Source organism: Balaenoptera borealis (assembly GCF_965194805.1).
Source record: "Balaenoptera borealis genome assembly, chromosome: 2".
Classification (NCBI taxonomy): Eukaryota; Metazoa; Chordata; class Mammalia; order Artiodactyla; family Balaenopteridae; genus Balaenoptera; species Balaenoptera borealis.
In genome coordinates, this window is record NC_138867.1 from 44765279 (window position 1) to 44789121 (window position 23843).

General features: G+C 35.5%; 1 protein-coding gene across 8 annotated transcripts in view; it reads right to left on the reverse strand.

Moving 5' to 3' along the window:
- SLC38A9 (solute carrier family 38 member 9) overlaps positions 1 to 23843 on the reverse strand; it is a 108101-nt gene that overhangs the window by 19797 nt on the left and 64461 nt on the right. For all 8 annotated transcript variants that reach the window (XR_014241851.1, XM_082382355.1, XM_082382356.1 and 5 more), the window contains exons 8-10: positions 21954 to 22013; positions 19119 to 19313; positions 16475 to 16582 (exon numbers count right to left, since the gene is read on the reverse strand). Coding sequence is in view for 7 of the 8 variants with exons in the window: in XM_082382355.1 (XP_082238481.1) it covers positions 16475 to 16582; positions 19119 to 19313; positions 21954 to 22013 (363 nt within the window). In the remaining variant the exon portion in view is untranslated. The remainder of the gene's footprint in view (positions 1 to 16474; positions 16583 to 19118; positions 19314 to 21953; positions 22014 to 23843) is intronic.

Sequence of the window (23843 nt, forward strand, 5' to 3'; positions counted from 1 at the left end):
CTCTGTGAAGGTACTTTATATCAGTTATTTCTGTTTGAGGTCATACAACTAGTATGTGGCAGAGCAAGATCAAATTCAGGGTGTGTCTGATTAAAAAATGGCAGAACACTATGGAGAACAGTATGGAGGTCCCTTAAAAAACTAAAACTAGAACTACCATTATGATCCAGCAATCCCATTACTGGGCATATACCCTGAGAAAACCATAATTCAAAAAGTCATGGACCACAATGTTCATTGCAGCTCTATTTACAATAGCCAGGACATGGAAGCAACCTAAGTGTCCATCGACAGATGAATGGATAAAGAAGATGTGGCACATATATACAATGGAATATTACTCTGCCATAAAAAGAAACGAAATTGAGTTATTTGCAGGGAGGTGGATGGACCTAGAGTCTGTCATACAGAGTGAAGTAAGTCAGAAAGAGAAAAACAAATACCGTATGCTAACACATATATATGGAATCCAAAAAAAAAAAAAAAAAAGTAGTTCTGAAGAACCTAGGGGCAAGACAGGAATAAAGATGCAGACACAGAGAATGGACTTGAGGACATGGGAGTGGGAAGGGTAAGCTGGGATGAAGTGAGAGAGTGGCATGGACATACATACCCTATCAAATGTAAAATAGACAGCTAGTGGGAAGCAGCCACATAGCACCGGGAGATCAGGTTGGTGCTTTGTGACCACCTAGAGGGGTGGGATAGGGAGGGTGGGAGGGAGATGCAAGAGGGAGGAGACACGGGGATATATGTATATGTATAGCTGACTCACTTTGTTATACAGCAGAAACTAACAAACCATTGTAAAGCAATTATACTCTAATAAAGATGTTAAAAAAACTAAAAAAAAATGGGCAGAAGACCTGAATACACATTTTTCCAAAGAAGATACAAAGACGGCCAACAGGCACATGAAAAAATGATCCACATTGCTAATCATCAGAAAAGTGCAAATCAAAACCACAATGAGATACCACCTCACATCTCACACAAAATGGCTATCATCAAAAAATCTATAAATAACAAATGTTGGCGAGGATGTGGAGAAAAGAGAACCCTAGTACACTGCTGGTGGGAATGTAAATTTGTGCAGTCAATGGAAAACTAAAAAATAGAACTACCATATGATTCAGCAATTCCACTGCTGGGTATTTATCTGTAGAAAATGAAAACACTAATTTGAAAAGATAATGCACCCCAATGTTCATAGCAGCATTATTTACAATAGCTAAGATATGGAAACAATCTAAGTGTCCATCAACAGATGAATGGATAAAGACGATATGGTATATATATGTATAACGGAACATTACTCAGCCATAAAAAAAAGAATGAAATTCTGCCATTTGAAGCAACATGGATGAACCTAGAAAGTATTATGCTTAGTGAAATAAGTCAGATAGAGAAAGACAAATAGTATATGTTATCACTTATACATGGACTCTAAAAGATAAAATGAATGAATAGAACAAAACAGAAACAGGCTCACAGCTATAAAGAACAAACTAGTGGTGAACCAGTGGGTAGAAGAAAGGGAGGAAGGGCTAGATAGGGGTATGGGATTGAGAGATACAAAGTACTATGTATAAAATAAATAAGCAATGAGGATATATTGTACAGCACAGGGAAATATAATCATTATTTTGTAATGGAGTACAAATATATTGAATCACTACACTGTACACCTGAAACTAATATAATATTGTAAATCAACTATACCTCAATAAAAAAAAATTCAGGTGTCTGACTGAATTTGTCTGACTCTAAAGTCCTTCCTCTTCTATTACTTGAATTTGCCAGAAAAATACTTAGAAAAGTAATCAGGGAAGGGAGAATTTGTCATTTAACATTCTTCAATGGCTAATCTAAAATGCATTGCTTAAAAATACTGGAAATAATTTAAATGTCTACATAGAGGGGAATGACTAAACTATGATGCAGTTGCTCAGTGGTATATATTACGCAAGAATCATGTTCCAGAGAAAGATTTTATGCTACAGCAAATGTTCATAAGTCAAATAGCATGTATAATACAATTTTACTTTTATTTTAAAAAGTGTGTGTATGTGAAAAAAAAAAAAAAAAAAAGACTGTAGAGATAGCCACAAAGTGTAAATAGTGGTTATCTCTGGTTAATGGAATTTATTGTAAATTAATCACTTACCTATATTCTCTAAATTTTCTACAATAAACACAATAAACATAAAGTTACTTTGAAATAAGAATAATAAAATAACATTTTAAAAGCACTGCCAATTTTTGTCTTTAAGGTTTGCTAATATAAAAATGAAAAAATTTCTTTTATGTAGGAAAAGACTATGATTTACTCAAAAACAGTGCTGCATCTAGGCAAAGGAGGTGGCAAAGTGGAGGACAACCCATCACAAGTGATTCCTTAGTGTAAAAAGTAGGAATGAAAAAAAAGCCCCCTGGCTTTTTACCATAATATTTTAGGAAAGGAAGTGAGAACAACTAAGAATCAAGCAGTAGCTCTAAAAGAAATCAGAAAGTAAGATAAAAAAAATTACATACTTTTGTTTTATATCAAGTTTTTTGTCTGCTAGCTTTCATCTGAATTTTTATCTGTGGAAGCAATTCAAAATGTATTTTTCTTAGGAAAAGTCTCTCCTTCTTCTGTCTATAATCTTTTAAAATTTTACATGTCAGCAACAAAGTAAAATGTGGGGGCAATTCCCACTTCTGTTTTTTAAAAAACTCTTAAATTGGGAATAGAAGCATACTTTTTTTTTTTTTTGACATTCTGCACAAAGTGTAAAGGGTCTTCTTTTTATTATGTGTTACATAGGCAAAATTATTTAAATCAATAAATTTTTAAGGAATTTCACATGTTCTGATTCTTTCCACTGCCAATCACCTTAGTTCCTCCAAAGTCATAATCTTCAAGATAAGATAGCCCTTTCAAAAAGAAGTTTTACTCAATCCACAGTTATCATGTCAGTCAATCCACAATTCTTTCAGTTGGGCTTCTTTGATCCAGTGGAATATGGATACACTTCAAAATTCCCCACCTGTAATCTCTGGGATCCAATTTCCTCAAGCAATTTACTTTAGGACCATGTTTAGGGTCAGGAGATGGATCTGCCTGGTTCTGAATTTTAGACACCCTCTAAACATGCATTAAGTTCAAATCATATTCACTCCTAAGCTATCACACCCTAGAACAGTACAGATCGTTGGGATATGCCAATACCTAAGATAAAAAAAGAGTTTGACTGTTAGGTTTTTCAGTTTATTTAGCAGCTCTGTCTTGTAGTTCTTTCCCACGGATCTAACACATAGTTCTATGAGTAAAGGAAACCACATAGTTACTCTATGAAGTGCTTCCAATGATATAGGTTTATAGAAAAAGCCCCATAGGGATAGACCTCAACAGAAGGATACTTTCTCAACAAGAAAAAGAATGATCATTTCAGATCAACAGTTAGCACTATATTTATATAATTATATAGAGCCCCAAATTTTGGGGAAGATGATAGAATTATTATTTATATATGACAGGCCTAACTCAAGAAATAAGAAAAATCTCAAATAAATGGTCTAATTTTACACTTAAAGAAACTAGAAAAAGAAGAACAAATGAATCCCAAAGTTAATAGAAGGAAGAGAAATAAAGATCAGAGTGGAAATAAATGAAAATAGAGACTAAAAAGACAATAGAAAAGATCAATGAAACTAAGAGCTGGCTTTTTTTGAAAGATAAAACAGACAAACCTTTAGTTAGATTAAAAGAAAAAAAGAGAGGACTAAAATAAATAAAACTATAAATGAAAGAGGAGACATCACAACTGATAAAACAGAAATATTACGAAGGATCATGAGGCTACTGTGAACAATTATATACCAACAAATTGGACAATCTAGAAGAGCTGGATAAATTCCTAGAAACATACAACCTACCAAGACTGAATCATGAAAAAACAGAAAATCTGAACAGATCAGAGATTGAATCAGTAATCAAAAACCTCCCAACAAACAAAAGTCCAGGACCAGATGGCTTCATTGTGAATTCCACCAAACATTCAAAGAAGAATTAATACCAATCCTTCTCAAACTCTCCCAAAAAATAAAAGAGAAATGAACACTTCCAAACTCATTTTACAAAGCCAGAATTACTCTGATACCAAAGCCAGACAAAGACACGCAAGAAAAGAAAATTATAGGCCAATGTCCCTGATGAACACAGATACAAAAATTCTCAACAAAGTATCAGCAACCCAAATTAAACAATACATTAGGACTTCCCTGGTGGCACAGTGGTTAAGAACCTACCTGCCAAAGCAGGGGACACAGGTCCAAGCCCTGGTCCGGGAAGATCCCACATTCCACGGAGCAACTAAGCCCATGCGCCACCACTACTGAGCCTGCGCTCTAGAGCCTGCCAGCCACAACTACTGAAGCCTGTGTGCCTAGAGCCCATGCTCTGCAACAAGAGAAGCCACCACAATGAGAAGCCCGCACACCACAACGAAGAGTAGCTCCTGCTCACCACAACTAGAGAAAGCCTGTGCGCAGCAACAAAGACCCAACGCAGCCAAAAATAAATAAATAAAATAAATAAATTAAAAAAATACATTAAAAGGATTACATACCATTATCAAGTGAGATTTATTCCAGGGATGCAAGTATGGTTCAACGTGTACAAATCAATCAATGTGATACACCACGTTAACAAAATGAAGAATAAAAATCATATGATCATCTCAATGATGCAGAAAAAGCATTTTACAATATTCAACATCAATTTATAATAAAAACTCTCAACAAACTGGGTATGGAGGGAATGTATCTCAACATAATAAAGGCCATATATGACAAACCCAGAGCTAACATCATATTCAATGGTGAAAAGCTGAAAACTTTGACTCCAAGATCAGGAACAAGACAAGGATGCCCACTCCTGCCATTTTTATTCAACACAGTATTGTAAGTCCTAGCCAGAGCAATTAGGCAAGAAAAGAAATAAAAGCCATCCAAATTTGAAAGGAAGAAATAAAACTGCCTCTATCCATGGAGGATATAATACTATATATGGAAAACCCTAAGGATGCCACCAAAAAACTGTTAGAACTAATAGTCAAATTCAGAAAACTTGTGGGGTACAATTTCAACATACAAAAATCTGTTGTGTTTCTATACACTAATAACAAACTATGAGAAAGAGAAATTAAGAAAACAATCCCATTACAGTTACATCAAAAAGAATAAAATACCTAGAAATAAATTTAACCAAGGAGTTGAAAGACCTATAAACTAAAATCTATAAGACAATGATGAAAGAAAGTCACAAATGTAAAGTTATTCCATGCTCATGAATTGGAAGAATCAATATTGTTAAAATGTCCATACTACCCAAAGCAATCTATAGGTTCAATGCAATCTGTATCAAAATTCCAATGGCATTTTTCACAGAAATAGAACAAACATTCCTAAAATGTGTATTGAAACATAAAAGACCCCAAACAGCCAAAGCAATCTTGGGAAAGAAGTACAAAGCTGGAGGCATCACACTTCCTGATTTTAAATTATAATACAAGATATAGTAATCAAAACAGTACGGTACTGGCAAAGAACAGACATATAGATCAATGGAACAGAGTGCCCAGAAATAAACCCACACATATACAGTCAATTAATTTATGACAAAGGAGTCAAGAATACACAATGGGGAAAGGACAGTTTCTTCAATAAATGGTGTTGGAAAAATTGGGAGACACATGCAAAAGAATGAAACTGGACAAGTCTGGAGCTAAAAAAAAAAAAAAAAAAAAAAAGAATGAATGAAACTGGGCCCCTATATTAAACCATATACAAAAATCAACTCTAAATGGATTAAAGACTTGAATGTAAGACCTGAAACCATAAAACTCCTAGAAGGAAACATGGGGGGGAGGCTAAGCTCCTTGACATTGGTCTTGGCAGCGATTTTTTGATTTGACACCAAAAGCAAAGGCAACAAAAGCAAAAATAAACAAATGGGACTACATCAAACTAAAAGGCTTCTGCACAGTAAAGGAAACCATTAATGAAATGAACAGGCAACCTACAAAATGGGAGAAAATGTTTGCAAATCATATATTGGATAAGGAGTTAATAACCAAAATATATAAACAACTCATATAACTCAACAGCAAGAAAACAAACAATTCAATTAAAAAATGGGCAGAGGACTAAATACAGGCATACCCTGGAGATATTTTGCATTTGGTTACAGACCACTGCAATAAAGTGAATATTACAATAAAGGAAGTCACACGAATTTTTTGGTTTCCCAGTGCATATAAAAGTTACGTTTACAATATATTTAGTATATTAAGTGTGTAATAGCATTATGTCTAAAAAAATACATACCTTAATTAAAAATACTTTATTGCTAAAAAATGTCAAAAATCATAGATCACCATAACAAATATAATAATAATGAAAAAGTCTGAAAATTGTGAGAACTTCTAAAATGTGACACAGAGATAGGAAGTGAGCAAATGCTATTGGAAAAATGGTGCTGAAAGACTTGCTCAGTGCAGGGTTGCCACAAACCTTCAATTTGCAAGAAAACGCAATATCTGCGAAGTGCAATAAATCGAAGTGCAATAAAATGAGGTATGCCTATAGGCTGTTATCCGAAGAAGACATACAAATGGCCAACAGGTACATGTAAAGGTGATCAATATCACTAATTATCAGGGGAGCACAAATCAAAAACAATGATAGTGCTTGCTCTGACAGCACATATACTAAAACTGGAACAATACAGGGGCTTCCCCAGTGGTGCAGTGGTTAAGAATCTGCCTGCCAGTGCAGGGGACAGGGGTTCGATCCCTAGTCCGGGAAGATCCCACATGCCGCAGAGCAACTAAGCCCGTGTGCCACAACTACTGAGCTTGCGTTCTAGAGCCCGTGAGCCACAACTACTGAGCCTGCGTGCTGCAACTACTGAAGCCCACGTGCCTAGAGCCTGTGCTCCACAACAAGAGAAGCCACTGCAACGAGAAGCCTGCACACCGCAACGAAGAGTAGCCCCTGCTTGCCGCAACTAGAGAAAGCCCATGTGCAGCAACGAAGACCCAACACAGCCAAAAAAAAAAAAGAAAAAGAAAATTGGAACAATACAGAAAATATTAGCATGGCCCCTGCACAAGGATGACACACAATTCGTGAAGCATTCCATATTTTTTCAGTATCCTGTAATAAGCCATAATGGAAAAGAATATGAAAAAGAATAAATGTGTGTGTGTGTATAACTGAATCACTTTACTATACAACAGAAACTAACACAGCACTGTAAATCAACTATACTACAATAAAAAATTAAAAACAAAAATAAAACACAATGATATATCACACCTGTTAGAATGGCTATCATCAAAAAGATAAGAGATAACAAGTGTTCTTAAGGATGTGGAGAAAAGGGAACCCTGGTGTATTGTTGGTGGGAACGGAAATTGGTGCAGCCACTATGGAGAATGGGATGGTGGTTGCTCAAAAATTTTTAAATAGAACTACCATATGACCCAGCAATCCCACTTCTGGGTATATATCCAAAGGACTATCTTGAAGAGACATCTGCACTATGTTCACAGCAGCATTACTTACAATAGCCAGGATATAGAAACAACCTATAAGTCCATCAACAGATGAAGGAATTAAGATGTGGTAAACATATACAATGAAATATTATTCAGCCATGAGAAAGAAGGAAATCTTGCCATTTGTGACATGGATGGACCTTAAGGGCATTATGCTAAGTGAAATAAGTCAGACAGAAAAAGACAAATAGTGTATGATATCATTTATATGTGCAATCTAAAAAAGCTAAATTCATAGAAACAGAAACCAGAATCCTGGTTATCAGAGGCTGGGGAGGTGGGGGAAATGGGGAGATGTTGGCCAAAGAGTACAAACTTCCATTTATAAAATGAATAAGTTCTGGGGATCCAATGTATAGCATCATGATTATAGTTCATAATACTGCATTACTTGAAAGTTGCTAAGAAAGTAAATCTTAAATGTTCTCACCACAAAAAAGAAATGGAAATTATGTGATGAAGATGTTATCTAGTGCTATGGTGGTAATCGTTTTGCAATATATAAGTGCATCAAATAAACATGTTGTACACCTTAAACTTACACAGTGTTATATGTTACTTATATCTCAATAAAGCTGGGGGAAAAAAGAGTTCAAAGTAAGGGAGCTAGAAAGAAAATTTTATATAAATATATGTATGAAATCAACATCTTTCTTATATACCTATAATTGCTTAGAAGATATAGAGAAATTAAAGCATTCCATTCACAATAATAAAATAAGCATACATATTGTTAAAGGTATTCCTAGGCCATAACTAGGAATAACATTAATGTTAACATGACAAATTTATATTAAAATATTATAAAACTTCACTGTGGCAGCCATGTAAGTGTACTACTCCGATATCCAAGTGAGAACCTGATGCAAGGCATGCAGCGAGCTGATAAACTCCAGCTGCAGCCTCTTTGGGCTGTGCTGACCTAATCAAGAAGTCACACTTTCCCTGGGCAGCTCCTAGCCAACGACTGAGCAAAGCAGAGTACTCGGGCCTGACCACTTTTGCCCAACCCTCGACTCCTCTGCAGGCAATCTTTGACAGAGCTTCACATTGGGTTGGCTAAGACTTTCTTCATCTATTCCTACCCAATCCTCCTCCCTTCCTTTTCTCCTTTCGCAGACCTGAGCTACAATGTGGTCTGATGTAGCTTCCTACTCCTGCTCGCCCTCCCCTCTTTCATAAATGCTCCCCCGCAAAATTTCTTGTACTTCTAACTCCATTTTGATGGCTGCTTACTGATATTGGAAGTTGTCTAAGAAAGCAGACAGTGAGATGGGATTTGGGCATGGGATCAGTCATCACCCACCTCTGAATTACCATGTCAGCAATGCTTTAGTGATATCCCAAGGTTCTAACAGTGTTTTCACTATCATTGCTTTTCTACAGATTCTGTTGATTCAAAGAGGCTACAGCACCTCTGACCTCAACTTACCTTTTATGAGGGTGGTATGTGACTGTAGCAGCTCCATTATGAATCCTATTTTTAGGCAGGGAATTATAGGACTACTCTTCCTCTACCCTATTGACCTAGGGACACAGAAGCCTAACTCTTAGTTCAGCCAATCCCAAATAAGGGAGAAGGAGGCTCTCATAGCCAACCAGAGTTATTTTTAGCTTAAAATAGAAGACTCTCCATGATCTGGCCTTTGCGTCTTTATCCGTGTCTCCTATTACTTCATCAATAAGTATTCTTTCACTTCAGCCATCCAAATTCTTGTAATTTCCTAAATGGGTCATGGTATCTCAGGCCTTAACCATTTCTTAAACATATTGATCCCTTGACCTGGCATAAACCCATTCCTCCAATTCTTCATTTAAAGAACTCCTTTTGGCCTTAAAATACTCTTATTAAGAACACTTCTCTGATTCTTCTTATTTACATGCAATTCCTCTATACTACTGTGTCTCTTGTATATCTTCATACTGTGATCATTAATTCGCAAAGTAGTCTTACAGCTCAACTGCAAGCTCCTGGACGGCAGTGGGCCATGTCTTTTTGGGCAATGCATGACACATAATCGGAGGCGTTCATTTATTTTCATAATAAAGGACTCTTGGCCACGAAAGTGGTCAACATTCTACTTTAATCTGTTCTTCAGAATGATTTTGCTTTTTGCTAAGATTTACTAGTTTTCGATAAGCTCTTTTCAATTTAGCTGATCTTTCCTGTCTTTTGGAGCACTCAACGTCTATTACTTCTAAGATGCCTCGTGAAGCAACTTGTTAGTTGATTCTTCTCTAATTAAGCCAGGTGATACCACTGTTGTTTCTAACCTGTCAAATTAGAGTGAGTGAATATCCAGCTTTTTCCAATTAACCAACAAAAACTCTGAGTAAATTTCTTGAAAACCTAAGATTATCTTTAATAGCTCTATTGAGATATAATTTACATACCTTTCACCTGTTTAAAGTGTACAGTTAAAAGTTTTTAGAATATTCCCAGAGTTGTACAAGCATCACCACAATACCTTACTCCTTTTTATTGCCAAATAATATTCCATTGTATGGATATACCACATTTATTTTTCTATTCATCAGTGATAGATATTTGGATTGTTTCCACCTTTTGACTACTATGAATATTGCTGCTATGAACATTTGTGTACAAGTTTTTGTATGAAAAATATGTCTTTTAAAGAACCCAGACATTTATACCATGATCAATGTGTAGTAAATTAAAGAAGACAGATTCCTTCACAAAGTGGTTTTAAAGAAGCCCCAAACCTCCAATCATTCTCAAACTGCCTACTTTATTCCTCTGAGAAGTCATATTAAGAAAGGAAGTAAGCAGAGGGGGAGAAGATAATTGAATACATAAGACAGGTACTGAGAAAGTAAAAAGAACTCCTATAAATCAATATGAAAAAAATAGAAAATGGGCAAAAGACTTGAAAAGGCACTCGACAAAAGAGGAAATCCAAATTGGCAATGAACATATAAAAAGGTGTTAACTTCATTAGCCATCAGGGAAATGCAAATTAAAAGCACAATACCACTACACACCCACCAGCAAGGCTAGATGAAAAAGAAAACAGAAGTGTTGATGAAGACGTGGAACAACTAGACACTCAAACACTGCTGGTATGGACGTAAATTGGTACAACCATTTTGGAAAGCTGACTGGCAATATCTGCGAAAGTAGAATATATGCATACCCTTTGACCTACCAATTCCACTCCTAGGTTTATGCTCAAGAGAAAGCAGGCATTTATGTTCACCAAAAGATATGTAAGAGAATGAAGAGTGCTACAATAAACATAATGGTCGAAAATTGGAGACTACTCAAACGTCCCTTAATAGGAAAAAGATAAATTGTGGTATAGTTATAAAATGAAATACTAATGAGAATGAACAAACTACAAATGCACACAACAATATGGCTCAATATCACAATATAATGTTGACTGGAAGAAGCCAGACACAAAAGAATACATACTGTATATTCCAATTATAGTCAGTCAAAAAACAGACAAAATTAATCTTTGGGGTTAGAAGTTAGAACAGGTGGTTATCTCTGCAGGGAGACAGCGATTGGTAGGGAGAATGAGAGGGACTTCTGGGGTGCTAGTAATTTCTGGTTTTGATCTGGGTGCTGGTTATCTGGTTTGTTCAGTTTGTGAAAATTTTGTGAGACTTTACTTTCTGAAAATACCTTTGTTGTACTCTAACAGTTGAATGAGAGTATGGTGGGATTTAGAATTTTAAGTTAAAATAATTTATTCTGAGACCTTTGATGACACTTCTATTGCCTTCTAACTTTCAGAGTTGTTAAAATGTCTGATACTATTCTGATTCCAGACCTTTTGTACAGACTTGTTCTTTGTCCCTGAAAGCCCTTCTCTTTATCCCTGGTGTTGTAAAATTTCATAATGATGAGTTTTGGTGTGGGTCTTATTCACAATGCTGGGTATTTTGGGCCCTTACATCTAGAAACACATGCTCTTCAATTCTGGGGAAATTTCTTAAATTATTTCTTTGATAATTTCCTCACCTTCATTTCCTTTCTTCTCTATGAAACTATTTTTAGCTGGATATTGGGCCACCTGAATTAATTATCTATTTTCTCATCTTTTTTGTCCTATTTATTTTTTTCCTTCCTCCCTCCCTCTCTTCCTCCTTCCCCCCCTCACTTCCTCCCTCCCTCCCTCCCTCTTTCTCTCCCTCCCTTCCTTCCTTCTTTCTAACCATCCATCCATCTGTCCATCCATCCACCCATCCATAATTTCTAGTCTTTTGGGGAAGTTAGCTTTATCTTCCAAATTTTCTTTGAATTCTTAATTTCTATTACATATTTTATTTCTAAGATCAACTCCCCATTTTTCCTTCCTTGCTTGGCATCCAAATGTTGTTTCATGGATATCACTGTCTTTTGTTACTTTGAGGATGTAATTTTTTGGAATTTTGCTTTTGTTCCTTCTTATTATTTTTCCCTTTAAATTCCTTTTTTATCTTTCTTTTTTTAAAAAATATTTATTTATTTATTTGCTTGTGCCAGGTCTTAGTTGCAGCAGGCAGGCTCCTTAGTTGTGGCATGTGAACTCTAGGTTGCGGCATGCATGTGGGATCTAGTTTCCTGACCAGGGATAGAACCCGGAACCCCTGCATTGGGAGCACGGAGTCTTAACCACTGCACCACCAGGGAGGTCCCCTTTTTTATCTTTCTTGTTTTATTTTTATGTAAGAGGTTTTCCACAAATATCTAGTGCTCTTTGTATGTTTGTTTATATTTAAAAGTGAAGCACTAAAAAAATGCATACTTAGTGGACATCTAAATGGTCTGATACAAGCAAGGTACCTGCCATTTCTTTGGTAGAACCCGAATATCTGAGACTCTAGGTCTTTCCTCTTGGGCTTATCAGTTTCTCCTGAGAAGAATCCTCTATTATCCTATGCTATCAGCATTCTGGGAACCAAGGAATAAAGAAAAGAGAATTGGAGGGGTAGATGGTGGGGTATGGCCTCATCATTCAGCATATATGCTTTCACTTAACCTGTTTTAAGACTAGAGGCTTATTCCTACCCTTTTGCTGTATTTGGCAAACCCGAGTCCAGAGAGTGTCTGATTTAGTTTCTTCCATCTCTTGCTAGGTTGAAGAGGGAAGGGGGATGGATTATAGCTAATTATTCCTGATATAAACCTTCAAGGAATTCTCCCATTTTAAGCCCTTCTCCTTACCCTTGCTTTCAGAGTTAACCAATTTTCTCCTAACACTCAGGCTTTCAAGAATTGTGTAGTTCAAACTGGCCTCCTCTCTACAGGTACTTACATTTCAGCTTTCTCTGCTTTGCTGTCAGTTACCAACCATGTATCAGTTTTTGAGCTTCTAAAAATCTGTTGCTCTCTCTCATTTGCTATTGTCTCTTCTATAGAGTCTCTTTGTGTTTGTTGTTTACATTTATTTTTTTAATGTAAATGTTTTAATGGGATTTAAAAAGGAGTGGAGATAAACACATTTACTCTTAATAATTATTTATTGAGCACTCATTATATGCCAGAAGTATTATAGGCCTTGGAGACACAACAGTAATAGAGAAGTATAAAAAACAAAAAAAAACATTTCTTTTCTCAGAGAGCTAACATTCTAGTTAAGGGAGACAGATACACAGGTAAAAAAAATAATACAGGTATTTCTTACCATCTGAACTTTCACTACTCTAATTCAAGAACCAAACAGATTCGGAAACAGTTCTAGGTAAGTCTCTTGTTATCTTAACGTCTGCTACTATTTATCTGAAACTCAGGAGCTAAGTTGATTAGAATAACAGATATGCCTCAATATTCCAACTAGTCAGAATCAAGAACTTAATAGATTTAGATGACCAGGGATATCTGCATATAAGATTTGGTAGTGATGAGGGCTCTAAAGAAAATAAGGAACAAGAAGGAGGTGTGAGAATGGGCAGGAAGTCAGGGAAGACCTCTCTAACAATACCAACTATGTAGATACCTGAGAAAAAGACAACAACATTTCATGTACAGGGAATCCTAAGTGCAAAGATTCTGAGCTAGGAGTGTGCTTGGCATTTTTGTGGAACAGCAAGGAAGACAGTGTGGCTGGAGTGGACTGAATGAGTGGGAAAGTAATAGGGGATGAAATAAAAGAGGAAGCCAGGAGTCAGATCATATAGGGCCTATGGACTGTGACAAAGACTTGTCTTTATTTTGAATGAGTTGGGAAACCATTAGAGGCTTTTGAAGGTTGTGTTTCAAAAACACCACTCCTAGGTGTAGAACAGATCACGGAGAAGGAGACAAAGTGGAAACAGTGAGACTAGTTATGAGGCTACTGCAATAATCTGGCTGAGAGATTAGAAGCTTAACATAATTCTTTTTGGTGGAAATGGTAAGAAGTAGTCAGATTCTCAATTTATTTTACAAGTAGAAAATAGATTGTGCAGATATGGGGGGTGGAAAGGAAGAACAGTCAAGTATGACTCCAAAGAGTTTGGCCTGATCAAGTGGTAAATTGGTGCTACCATTTTCTGAGAATGAGAAGCCTGGGAGAAGAGCAGGTTAAGCAGGCTGTTGGGAGGGGGTGGATGAGGAAGAAAACAAGTATTTGATTTGTGTAAATTAAGTATACAAAATGGACATCCAAGTGGAGATGTAGAAGGGGCAGGTAGATATATGAGTATGGATTTCAGTGGAGAGATCTGGGCCAGAGATAAAAAAAATTGGGACTAGTCACCATATAGCGTGGTGGCTAGATGACATTATTTAGGGAATAAAGGTAGAGAGAAGAGGGGTTTGTGTACTAAACCCTGGATGACTCTATCATTTAGAGGTCAGAGATATGAGAAGGAACAGTTATGTAGAAGAATCAAGAGAGAATAGGGTTTTAGAAGTTAAATAAAGAAAGTATTTTAAGATGGAAGGAGTGAACAAATGTGCCCCATGCTGCTGACAGGTTGAGTAAGAAGAGGTGTGAGATTTGGTCATTGAGTTTGGAAGGATGCAGTCATTGGTCATCAGTCAGTGGAGTGATTGGAGCAAAAGTCTAACAGAAGTGAGTTCAAGGCAAAATGGAAGGAGAAGTGGAGACAGTGAGCACAGACAGCTCTTACAAAGGTTTTTCTTTAAAGGGAAACAATAGCTAGAGGGGAATGCGGGGTCATATGAGTTTTTGTTTTTAGATTGGGACATAGGTTTGTATACTGGAAGGAATAGTTCAGTAGGAAAAATCTGATGATACATGATTAAAAAAGAAAGAATAACTGCAAAAGTGAAGTCCCTGAGGAGGCAGGAAAGGATAGGATGAAATACATGAGTAGGTTTTTCTCATTGTTTTTCCAGTTACCTGGGAAGAAGGGTGATGGGATTTACCGAACTGAAAAATAACTTTTTAGAAACAAGAGTACATAAAGATTCAATTAGAACTAGAAGTTTATGAGAATTCTTCATCAGGATGGTAAAGATTCACACCCTCCAATTCTCTGATTTTTAATTAGCCTTTACTGAAAAAGATTTATGATATATTTTCTTTCTTAAGAAATTCTTCAATCACAATAAAGTAATTTCAGGACCACAGGTATTTACATGAACCTCTTTTAGTCCTCATGATTCTCCCCTCATATCATTTAGAAATGAAGTAAAGTGAAATAAATGGCTTGATATCTATTTAGGTATATTCCCTTTTCCATCTTTTAAATAACTATTTATACTCTCCATTTCTCCCATATTTATCTCTAATGTCTTATCATTAGCAGAAATGTTCATCACTAAGCCTCAATATAAATCAATATGGATCTACTTTTAGAAAATAATATCCTAGACTATTTTTATTAATCAATGGAAGAACTAGTTTAAAGTTGCTATTTTCATCACTGTCCAATTTTAAATACAATCTGTGAGAGAAGATGCTTTGCAAGCCCCAGTACTTCCTTTATCCTGAATTTACACTGACTTTTTAGTCTTTGTGGGCTTCTAATAGATATTAAAAAAATCAAAGCTGATGCAGCCAGACGATCTGAAAACAAGTAACCATGGTAACATAAATACTACCTTCCAATGACCACCAACTCAGCACACCTGGAAAACTCAGGAATGTTGTAACAAAAGAAACAAAAGGGGTGGTAGACAACTATATTTGCAGGCTTTAGAGACTAACACCAGAAACTGAATAGAGATTTGAATTCTAGACTGCCAGAATCAACAGTTGAAGATCGGAAAGAAAGCAGTCTTTCTAAACCAACAACAGAATTCTGTACTACGTTCCCCTTATTATTAGTTTTTAAGATACGAGCGTAATAGTTACTTCCATTTTTTAGTCTGTTTCCTCATTTAGCATTATCCATTCATTGCTTCATGGTGCTTCTATCATGTCCAAAATCCTCTAAATTTGGGTGAAACTTAAGAAATTGCCAAGTTATAGCCATGGGGAAAAAATTTGGGTGAAACTTAAGAAATTGCCAAGTTATAGCCATGGGGAAAAAAAAAAGGTGGGAAAGAATACTTAATAATCACCACCCTAATTAGCCTGAAAAACAGCAATATTAAAAGAAAAAAACCCATAAGGGGAACAATGATGTTAATTACCAGTACTATTCACATATATTTATCACTGACTGTGTTCTAAGTCTCTGAAATTCTAGGGGTATGTTTCCTCAGAGAAAGTCTAGAGAATGAGTTCTTGATTTGTCAATTGCATTGTGACTTTAACTCCCAAGCAGAAATGACAAAGCGTACTGGTTAGCCCTAACTGCAAGAAAACCACAGTAATTTCAACTGTACTCCTGTTTTTAGCTTAACAGCATTAATAAAAGTGTTCATCATAAAATCTACCAATACTTGTTTTATAGTAACAATAGTTAACTGAAGATCACATTATTGTAATTTATTAATTCTTTACTTGGGACAAATAGCTCACCTGGGACAAAAAATTCTGTTGGCATAAACCAATGAAACTCCAAATGAAATCCCAAGCAAATAGCCTTCAAGGTGACAAGAAAAATCAAGTAGAGAACGGACACTGTGCCTGTAAAGAAAAATTCAGAAACCATTTATCAAGTTTGTTTTACAGACTATTTCAAAATCAAGTTTTGTTTCTACATTCTCAGCATAGTTTGGAAAATTATTACCTTTGTTGTTTATGCCCACTAAAACCCAGGTAAGATCTAAAGAACAGAAACAAGCTATGTGAGATATCAAAAAACAAAGCAAAAAACTATGTAGTAGGCCTAAGAACTTAGGAGCTGAGTTTAGTGGAAGATACATGCAGAGAGTCCATTATAAAATTGTAAGGTTACATAGGAGAGAAAAAACAACCTGAAACTGACTCTTATTCTTTGTATTGAAAGTATTAGAGGGGAATTCCCTGGCGGTCCAGTGGTTAGGACTTCTCGCTTTCACTGCTGAGAGCCAGGTTCAATTGCTGGTCGGGGAACTTCAAGATCCTGCAAGCTGTGTGGCATGGCCAAAAAATAAAGAAATAAATAAAAAATTTAAAAATGAAAAGGAACGGGTAAAATTAACTTTAAAAAAAAGTATTAGAGACAGTCAATAAGTTGGAAAAGTCTGTCAAAATATTTAGTGTAAGAAAAAGTGAAGAAAGAAAAGTAGTAAATGTGAATCATAAACTTATTTGAGAAAGGCAATAAGCCACATAATCCATGAACAATCTGATCTACTATCTAGATGAAGTTTTGATTGAGCAGTACTACTTGCTAGATGGAAAGATTCCAGATTCCATTCACTGTGTAAAGTAAATGCCCACTTTATGCAGGGTAATGTGGGCATTCAGAATTTCAGGATTTTTTAGTAGTCTAGATGTTAGAGGATTTAAGGAATTAAGTCCAGTCATTATGGAGTAGAGTCAAGAAATCCAGAAAGGTTTCTAGAGGAATTAGATTCTAATTTCTCTAAAGAAGCTATATGTAGTTTTAAAAGGGAAAGTACCAAGGAAAAGGGCAAAAGAAAAATATCCTTAAGGAGGTGGAGAATAACTAACCTGGTTAGAAGCCTAGTGATTGTTTTGCCCAACTGAGCAAATTCTTCTATAAGTTTACATGCTAACTTTTAAAGATCTGTTCCATGGGAAAGTAGGCAAGCAAATCAGTAAACCACAAATGAGCTATATAAGCTCTTACTGTGGGTTTGGAGGTTAGCTGATTCAGAAAGGATGAATACAAGAGGCTAAAGCTTATATAACCACAACTCTTCATTTTCTGTGTGTGTCTGTGGTAGTCAGTCTTACAGTGAATCCTGTTGTGAGGCAGAGGTATAGAGAAATATCCTTACCTCCTCCTTTGGTCTTCTGAAAACCCAGAGCCACCTCCTTGATGTGATGAGTAATCTAATTATTTCATACTCCAGGCCGCCTACCAAGAGGTCAGAACTATAGGGAGGAGGTGAAATCCTATTATCTATTTAGGTTATCAATTCTTTATGAATTGATATCCTTGTCTTTAGTTAACCAGATCTGAGCTTTCATAGGGGTTCCTTTTCTAAAACAGGTCTCACAAAAAGAAGTCTGTTTCTTTAAGGAGGCAATAGTGTTCTAAGAAAGAAAAAGCACAGAGGAAGAGAGCAGAAGCAGAATAAACCTTAGGAGCTTCAGCTAGAGAACAATATCCCAGGCTGAAAGTCAAGTGATAATTTTGTGCTATACTCTTAAATAGATACTGTAGGAAAAAAATATTCCATAACCTCCCTTAGTAAGTTATAATATTTCCAACCCTTAGACTTGAGAATTCCTAAAACATCCACTTTGGATCTCTCCGCTGAAATCGTAGTCTACTTCCTCTAGCTGTTCTCTTAGAGGAAATGAGGGATAGTTGTTCAGTAAGGATAGAATGGAAACCCCAGCAACTCATCCTTTTTTTTCTTTATTTTAATTTGGTTGAACCGGGTCTTAGCTGTGGGAGTTGGGCTCCTTAGCTGTGCCTTGAGGGCTCCTTAGTTGCAGCAGGCGGGCTACGTAGTTGTGGCATGCAAACTCTCAGTTGCAGCATGCACGTGGGATCTAGTTCCCTGACCAGGGATCAAACCCAGGCCCCCTGCATTGGCAGCGCGGAGTCTTATCCACTGTGCCACCAGGTAAGTCCTTTTTTTTTTTTTTAATGCACCCAGCAACTCATCTTAAGAAGGGACTTGGACTTGAAATGATCATCTATATTTTTCTTTTTTTTTTAAAAGATTTTTTTTGATGTGGACCATTTTTAAAGTCTTTATTGAATTTGTTACAATACTGCTTCTGTTTTATGTTTTGGTTTTTTGGCTGCGAGGCATGTGGGATCTTAGCTCCCCCACCAGGGATTGAACCTGCTCCCCCTGCACAGGAAGGTGAATTCTTAACCACTGGACTGCCAGGAAAGAGCCCATCTATATTTTTCTCTCTTCCAAACTCCATTAAGAAAACCAAAAAGCAGGGTAACATATGCATGAACAAATTAAACATAGATGAACAGGCCTGGAAGGTAACTATTGATATTTCCCCAGTCAGACCATATTTCCACAGAATCCAGCATGTATTCTACTACACAGAGGCTCTATAACACAGTGCCTTGGCTTACCTAGGATATTAAATTTTGAAAAAAATGAAGGAGATTTGAAATTAAGCAGTGGCAGGAGGAGCCCTATGAGGTAAAAGGGCACTGTCCTGGACTTATTCCACCACTTTTCAAACTGCTGGAGTCCCGAGTCATTGGTGTAGAAAATCATAGAGCCATTGTCAGGATGGTCACCACTCCTGGCACTTGGACAAATCACTGCAATAGGGAAGCAACAGATTAGAGAAGGCAACAAAGAACAGAAAATGACTACCCCCAAGACTGACACTTGTTCTGCCAACCTCAATTTTTACCATGAATGCTAAGTTTCTTTTTTCTGGAAAAAAATAGAGGGTTATATTTAGATATATCATGAATCATTCTTATTTATTTTTATTATTTATTTTTATTGAAGTATAGTTGATTTACAGTGTTGTGTTAGTTTCAGGTATACAACAATGTGATTCAGTTATTTATATATTTATATATTCTTTTTCAGATTCTTTACCACAATAGGTTATTACAAGATACTGAATACAGTTCCCTGTGCTATACAGTATGTCCTTGTTATCTACTTTATATATAGTTATATTAGAAACCTTTTACATATAAATAATTAAAGGTAGGAGAATGTTAGAAAACTTTGAGGTATAGCCTTAATTTCTACTGGAAATTATAAAATTATCCTACCAGATATCCTTTGGTCCCATTGCTAGAGAGAAAATACTGGGTTGGATGATATTTGATCCTATTTATATAATAATATAAGAAATATCATACAGGTAATTGTTCACTGTGTTAATAACCCACACAAAGGCCAAAGAACAGGTTTCTTCTAACAATAAACAAAATCTCTGGGTTTGGAATAAAAAGTGGACACCATCAAAACATCTGCCACGGTATTGCCAAAATCTAATTATTGCTTATAGCTTAAGAATCTTGAATTCCAGCAATCCAGAGTAATTGTCCTGGATGTTTATCACACCTTATAGCAGCTTAAGAGCCCAGATGATATCCAGAGAACTGGGAAGCGAGTAAAACGTATTTTTCCTAACACTGATCTTCTGTTAGCAGAGAGAATACAAATCATTCTCACTGTGTTTCTAGTTTCATAATAGTACTTTTTCTAATAATCAGCTCTTTGTAAAGAATGTTTAATGGTAGTGAAAAATGCTGACAAACAATTTTATTCTCTATCCGTTATTTCCCATACCACAAAGCCAAAAATTTTCTTTCACCTTCTTTCTTAGCACTTTAACATGCACATTTTTCTTTTATGCTCTGGAGAGAAGTAAATTAACTTGAATTTTTTTTGTGCTAATAATTACAGTGGTAAAGGGCACAGGCTGTGGAAGTATATTGACTGAATAAAGAATCTCGACCCTGTCACTTAATAGTTATGTAACCTTGGGCAAATCACTAACTTCTCTGTACCTTGGTTTCTGCACAGAAAATGAGAGAAAAGATCTACCTTATGGAGTTGCTGTAAAATATTTAGAACAATGCCTGCACACAGTAAGTATCCAATAAATGTCAGCTGTAATTTTTAATATTAACTGAGATGGATTGTTTCATACTCTATTTAATACACTGTTCAAAATAAACCAAAGAATCAAGAAGTGCTACTATCAACATATCACTATGCAAAGTAAACTGACTTTGCTGATGGTGCTCTCCAAATTATCACTGTAATTGTGGTATTTATGGACTCAACAATGAACTCTCTAGTGAAGAAATCCTATTAGATATTAATGAACTAGTTTTATCAATTGATATCAGAATAGCTATAGTAAAATGAATTTCTCTTTTAAGACAAGTATGTTACTTGGTCTTCTGAAAATTCTGAGGTAAGGAACAGGGTGCAAGAGATATATGTTTAAATTATAAAATACTTCAGTAAAATACTTTAGTATAATTATTGAAAAGTGTGTATGTGTGTGTTCACAGAAATAAAAGCTGATACTTCACTCATTTTCTAGTCTTAACAGATGACAGGTTAATCAGTTTAATCAAGGGGTAAAATAAGACACTGAATAGAAAACATGGGAATGTACACTTTATGAGAGGAGAAACTCTTGTCTGTCCATTATATCCCAGAGCCTAGAACAGTTCCTCACAGGTAACAGGCTTAATAAATATGCATTGAATGAATTGTCCTCTTAGTGATCAATGTGTACCTCCATCAAAATGCTATGAATTCAGTATCTTTGAAACTTAAACACATAAAAGCTTTAGGTGATGTTAGTTACACTGTTAACCAGGTTATGTTAGCTTTTCTATTCACTTTTCCTATGATTGCCATATTGGATAAACCCATAGGCCACAAATGTTTATTTTTAATAAATTAATTAAAAGAAATTTTCTAAGAAATTAAGGGGTTTTTTTTGACAAATCTTTAATTTATTTTTCTGTATTTACTAACCTTGGTTCATTATTAGGAAATTTAGGGCACAGATTTGTATATCTTAAATATTACTAACTAAAACAATAAATGTCTAAAACTAACAAACTGAGAACTATGGTTCTAGACTTCCAAAACAATTAGCAGTGATATAGGTTCTTCAAAATATGTATTGATCATAGGCAAATATGGATACTATAGATGTGAGCTGTAACTGTGAATTGAATAATATGAACTAAATGTTGTTTAGCTCACATTAACACAAAATTTTGTGGAGTTTTTCTTTTTTTTTTTTTCCAACATACTGACTGCCAACAATTTAATAGTGGCTTACTTAACATAATGATTTTATGCTGGTCATTTACCTAAAATAAAGTTATAGGTTCTACCTTGAATCATTTTTGAAGTGAGGTGACGAATAAAGAAACAAGCCAAACTTTCAATTCCAAACTACTTACCAGGGTTGCTATCGTTGGTACTCAGTATAGCATCTGTGTCATTAATGTGATGAATAAAGTCTAAAAATTAAGGGGAAAATATAGTTTAATACTGAATGAAAGATGCTAAATCAATCACCCTCTAAAGTCTTTTACCTATAAAAATCTTTTAAGATCTACTGTGTGGTAATATTACCTAGTACACCGAACAAAGGCTACTTCACTGTTAACATAGCTTTACCTTCTTCAGCTTTCTCTACTTACGGGAAAAATGTCATTGGTGTCACAGTCCCACTGTGTTTTACATGATTGAAGATTTTTTTAAAAAACTACCCACAAGGCTGAATTTAGTTAAAAGCCCTGGAATAAAGACAGTGTGCACAATTTTTTTACATATACGGACACTAATTTATATAAGTATAGTTACATCTTATATAATAAAGTTCTAAAGTCTGCAAAAGGGGTAAAGCCAGTACTCATAACAGCTGAGCTTATCTGGAAAATCACTTAAAGTTTTTACAAAGTATAGGACGTGCTATTATAAACTGAAGGCTATATAGTAATTATTGCTCACAAGCACCATTAAGTAATACTAAAAGAAGTAGCAAAACAAAAAACTAATGCAGATACCTGAGCATTCATGTCATTCTACAGTGAATGAGAGAATGGGTGAAGAATATGTTTTTACTTGCCTGAGGGAATTTACTTCATTCTGTTTGATGTTAACCTTTTATAACCTTAGTAAGCATTAATAAAAGTAATGTAAAACTTAAAAATAGGATGGTAAAAAATGTTGGATTAAATTTTAAGGTCATAAAGTAAGTTAAATATGTGAATTATTCATCTCCATTGTACGCCTCTCAAGATAGAATGAAAGAAGTAGTCTAGTGCTCTAGGTTTTTACAGTTATCTCCAGGGCTTACTACTGATTTAAGATTGGAAGTTATGAATCTTTAAGGAATTCCTGGTGCCAAAGACTTACATAACGCTAGTAAAACCTTGATACCAAGTATACTGGGTTGAATAGTATTCTCCCCAAATCCATGTCCACCAGGAAACTTAGAATGTGACCATATTTGGAAACAGACTCTATATAGAGATAATCAAGTTAACATTAGGTTATACTGGATTAGGATAGGCCCTAAATTAAGTGACTGGTGTCTTTAATAAGAACAGGAAATTGTGGACACAGAGACACTGAGGGGAGATGGCCATGTGAAGGCAGAAGCCGAAATTGGAGTGATACAGCTACAACTCAAGGAATACCAAGGACTGCCAGCAGTCGATCATCAGAAACTAGAAAGAGGCAAGGAAGGCTTCTTCCCTAAAGGCTTCAGAGGGAGCAGAGAGCCCTACAGATACTTTGATTTTGGACTTCTAGTCTCCAGGACTGTGGGAGAGAACAAATTTCTCTTGTTTTAAGCCAAACAGTTTATGGTAATTTCTTACAGCAGCCCTAATACATCAAGGCTCAATGAGGACAGTGTGAGAAAGAAAAACTCTAGGCCACTATCTCTTATGAAGAGACACAAAAGTTCTAAATAAAATATTACTCCCACTCCTCCCAAAAGTAAACTGAATCCAGTAAGAAAATTTTAAATATACATCATGACTTACAAACTAATTTAAGTTTGTCCCAGAATATAAGTATGATTTAAATATTATAAAATGTATTCCTTTAATTATCCATATTAACAATTTAAAGGAGAAAAGCTTTACAATCATTTCAAGAGATGTAGATTAAGTATTTAATAAAATCCAGCACACATTAATAAAAATGCATAAGAAAACAATAGGCTGGAACATCTCTGAATTACTAAAGGGTACAACCCTTTGATCCTACAACTAATGCAATATGTAATGGTGAAACATTAGAAAGATTTCCTCAGGAACAATATAAGGATGTCTACC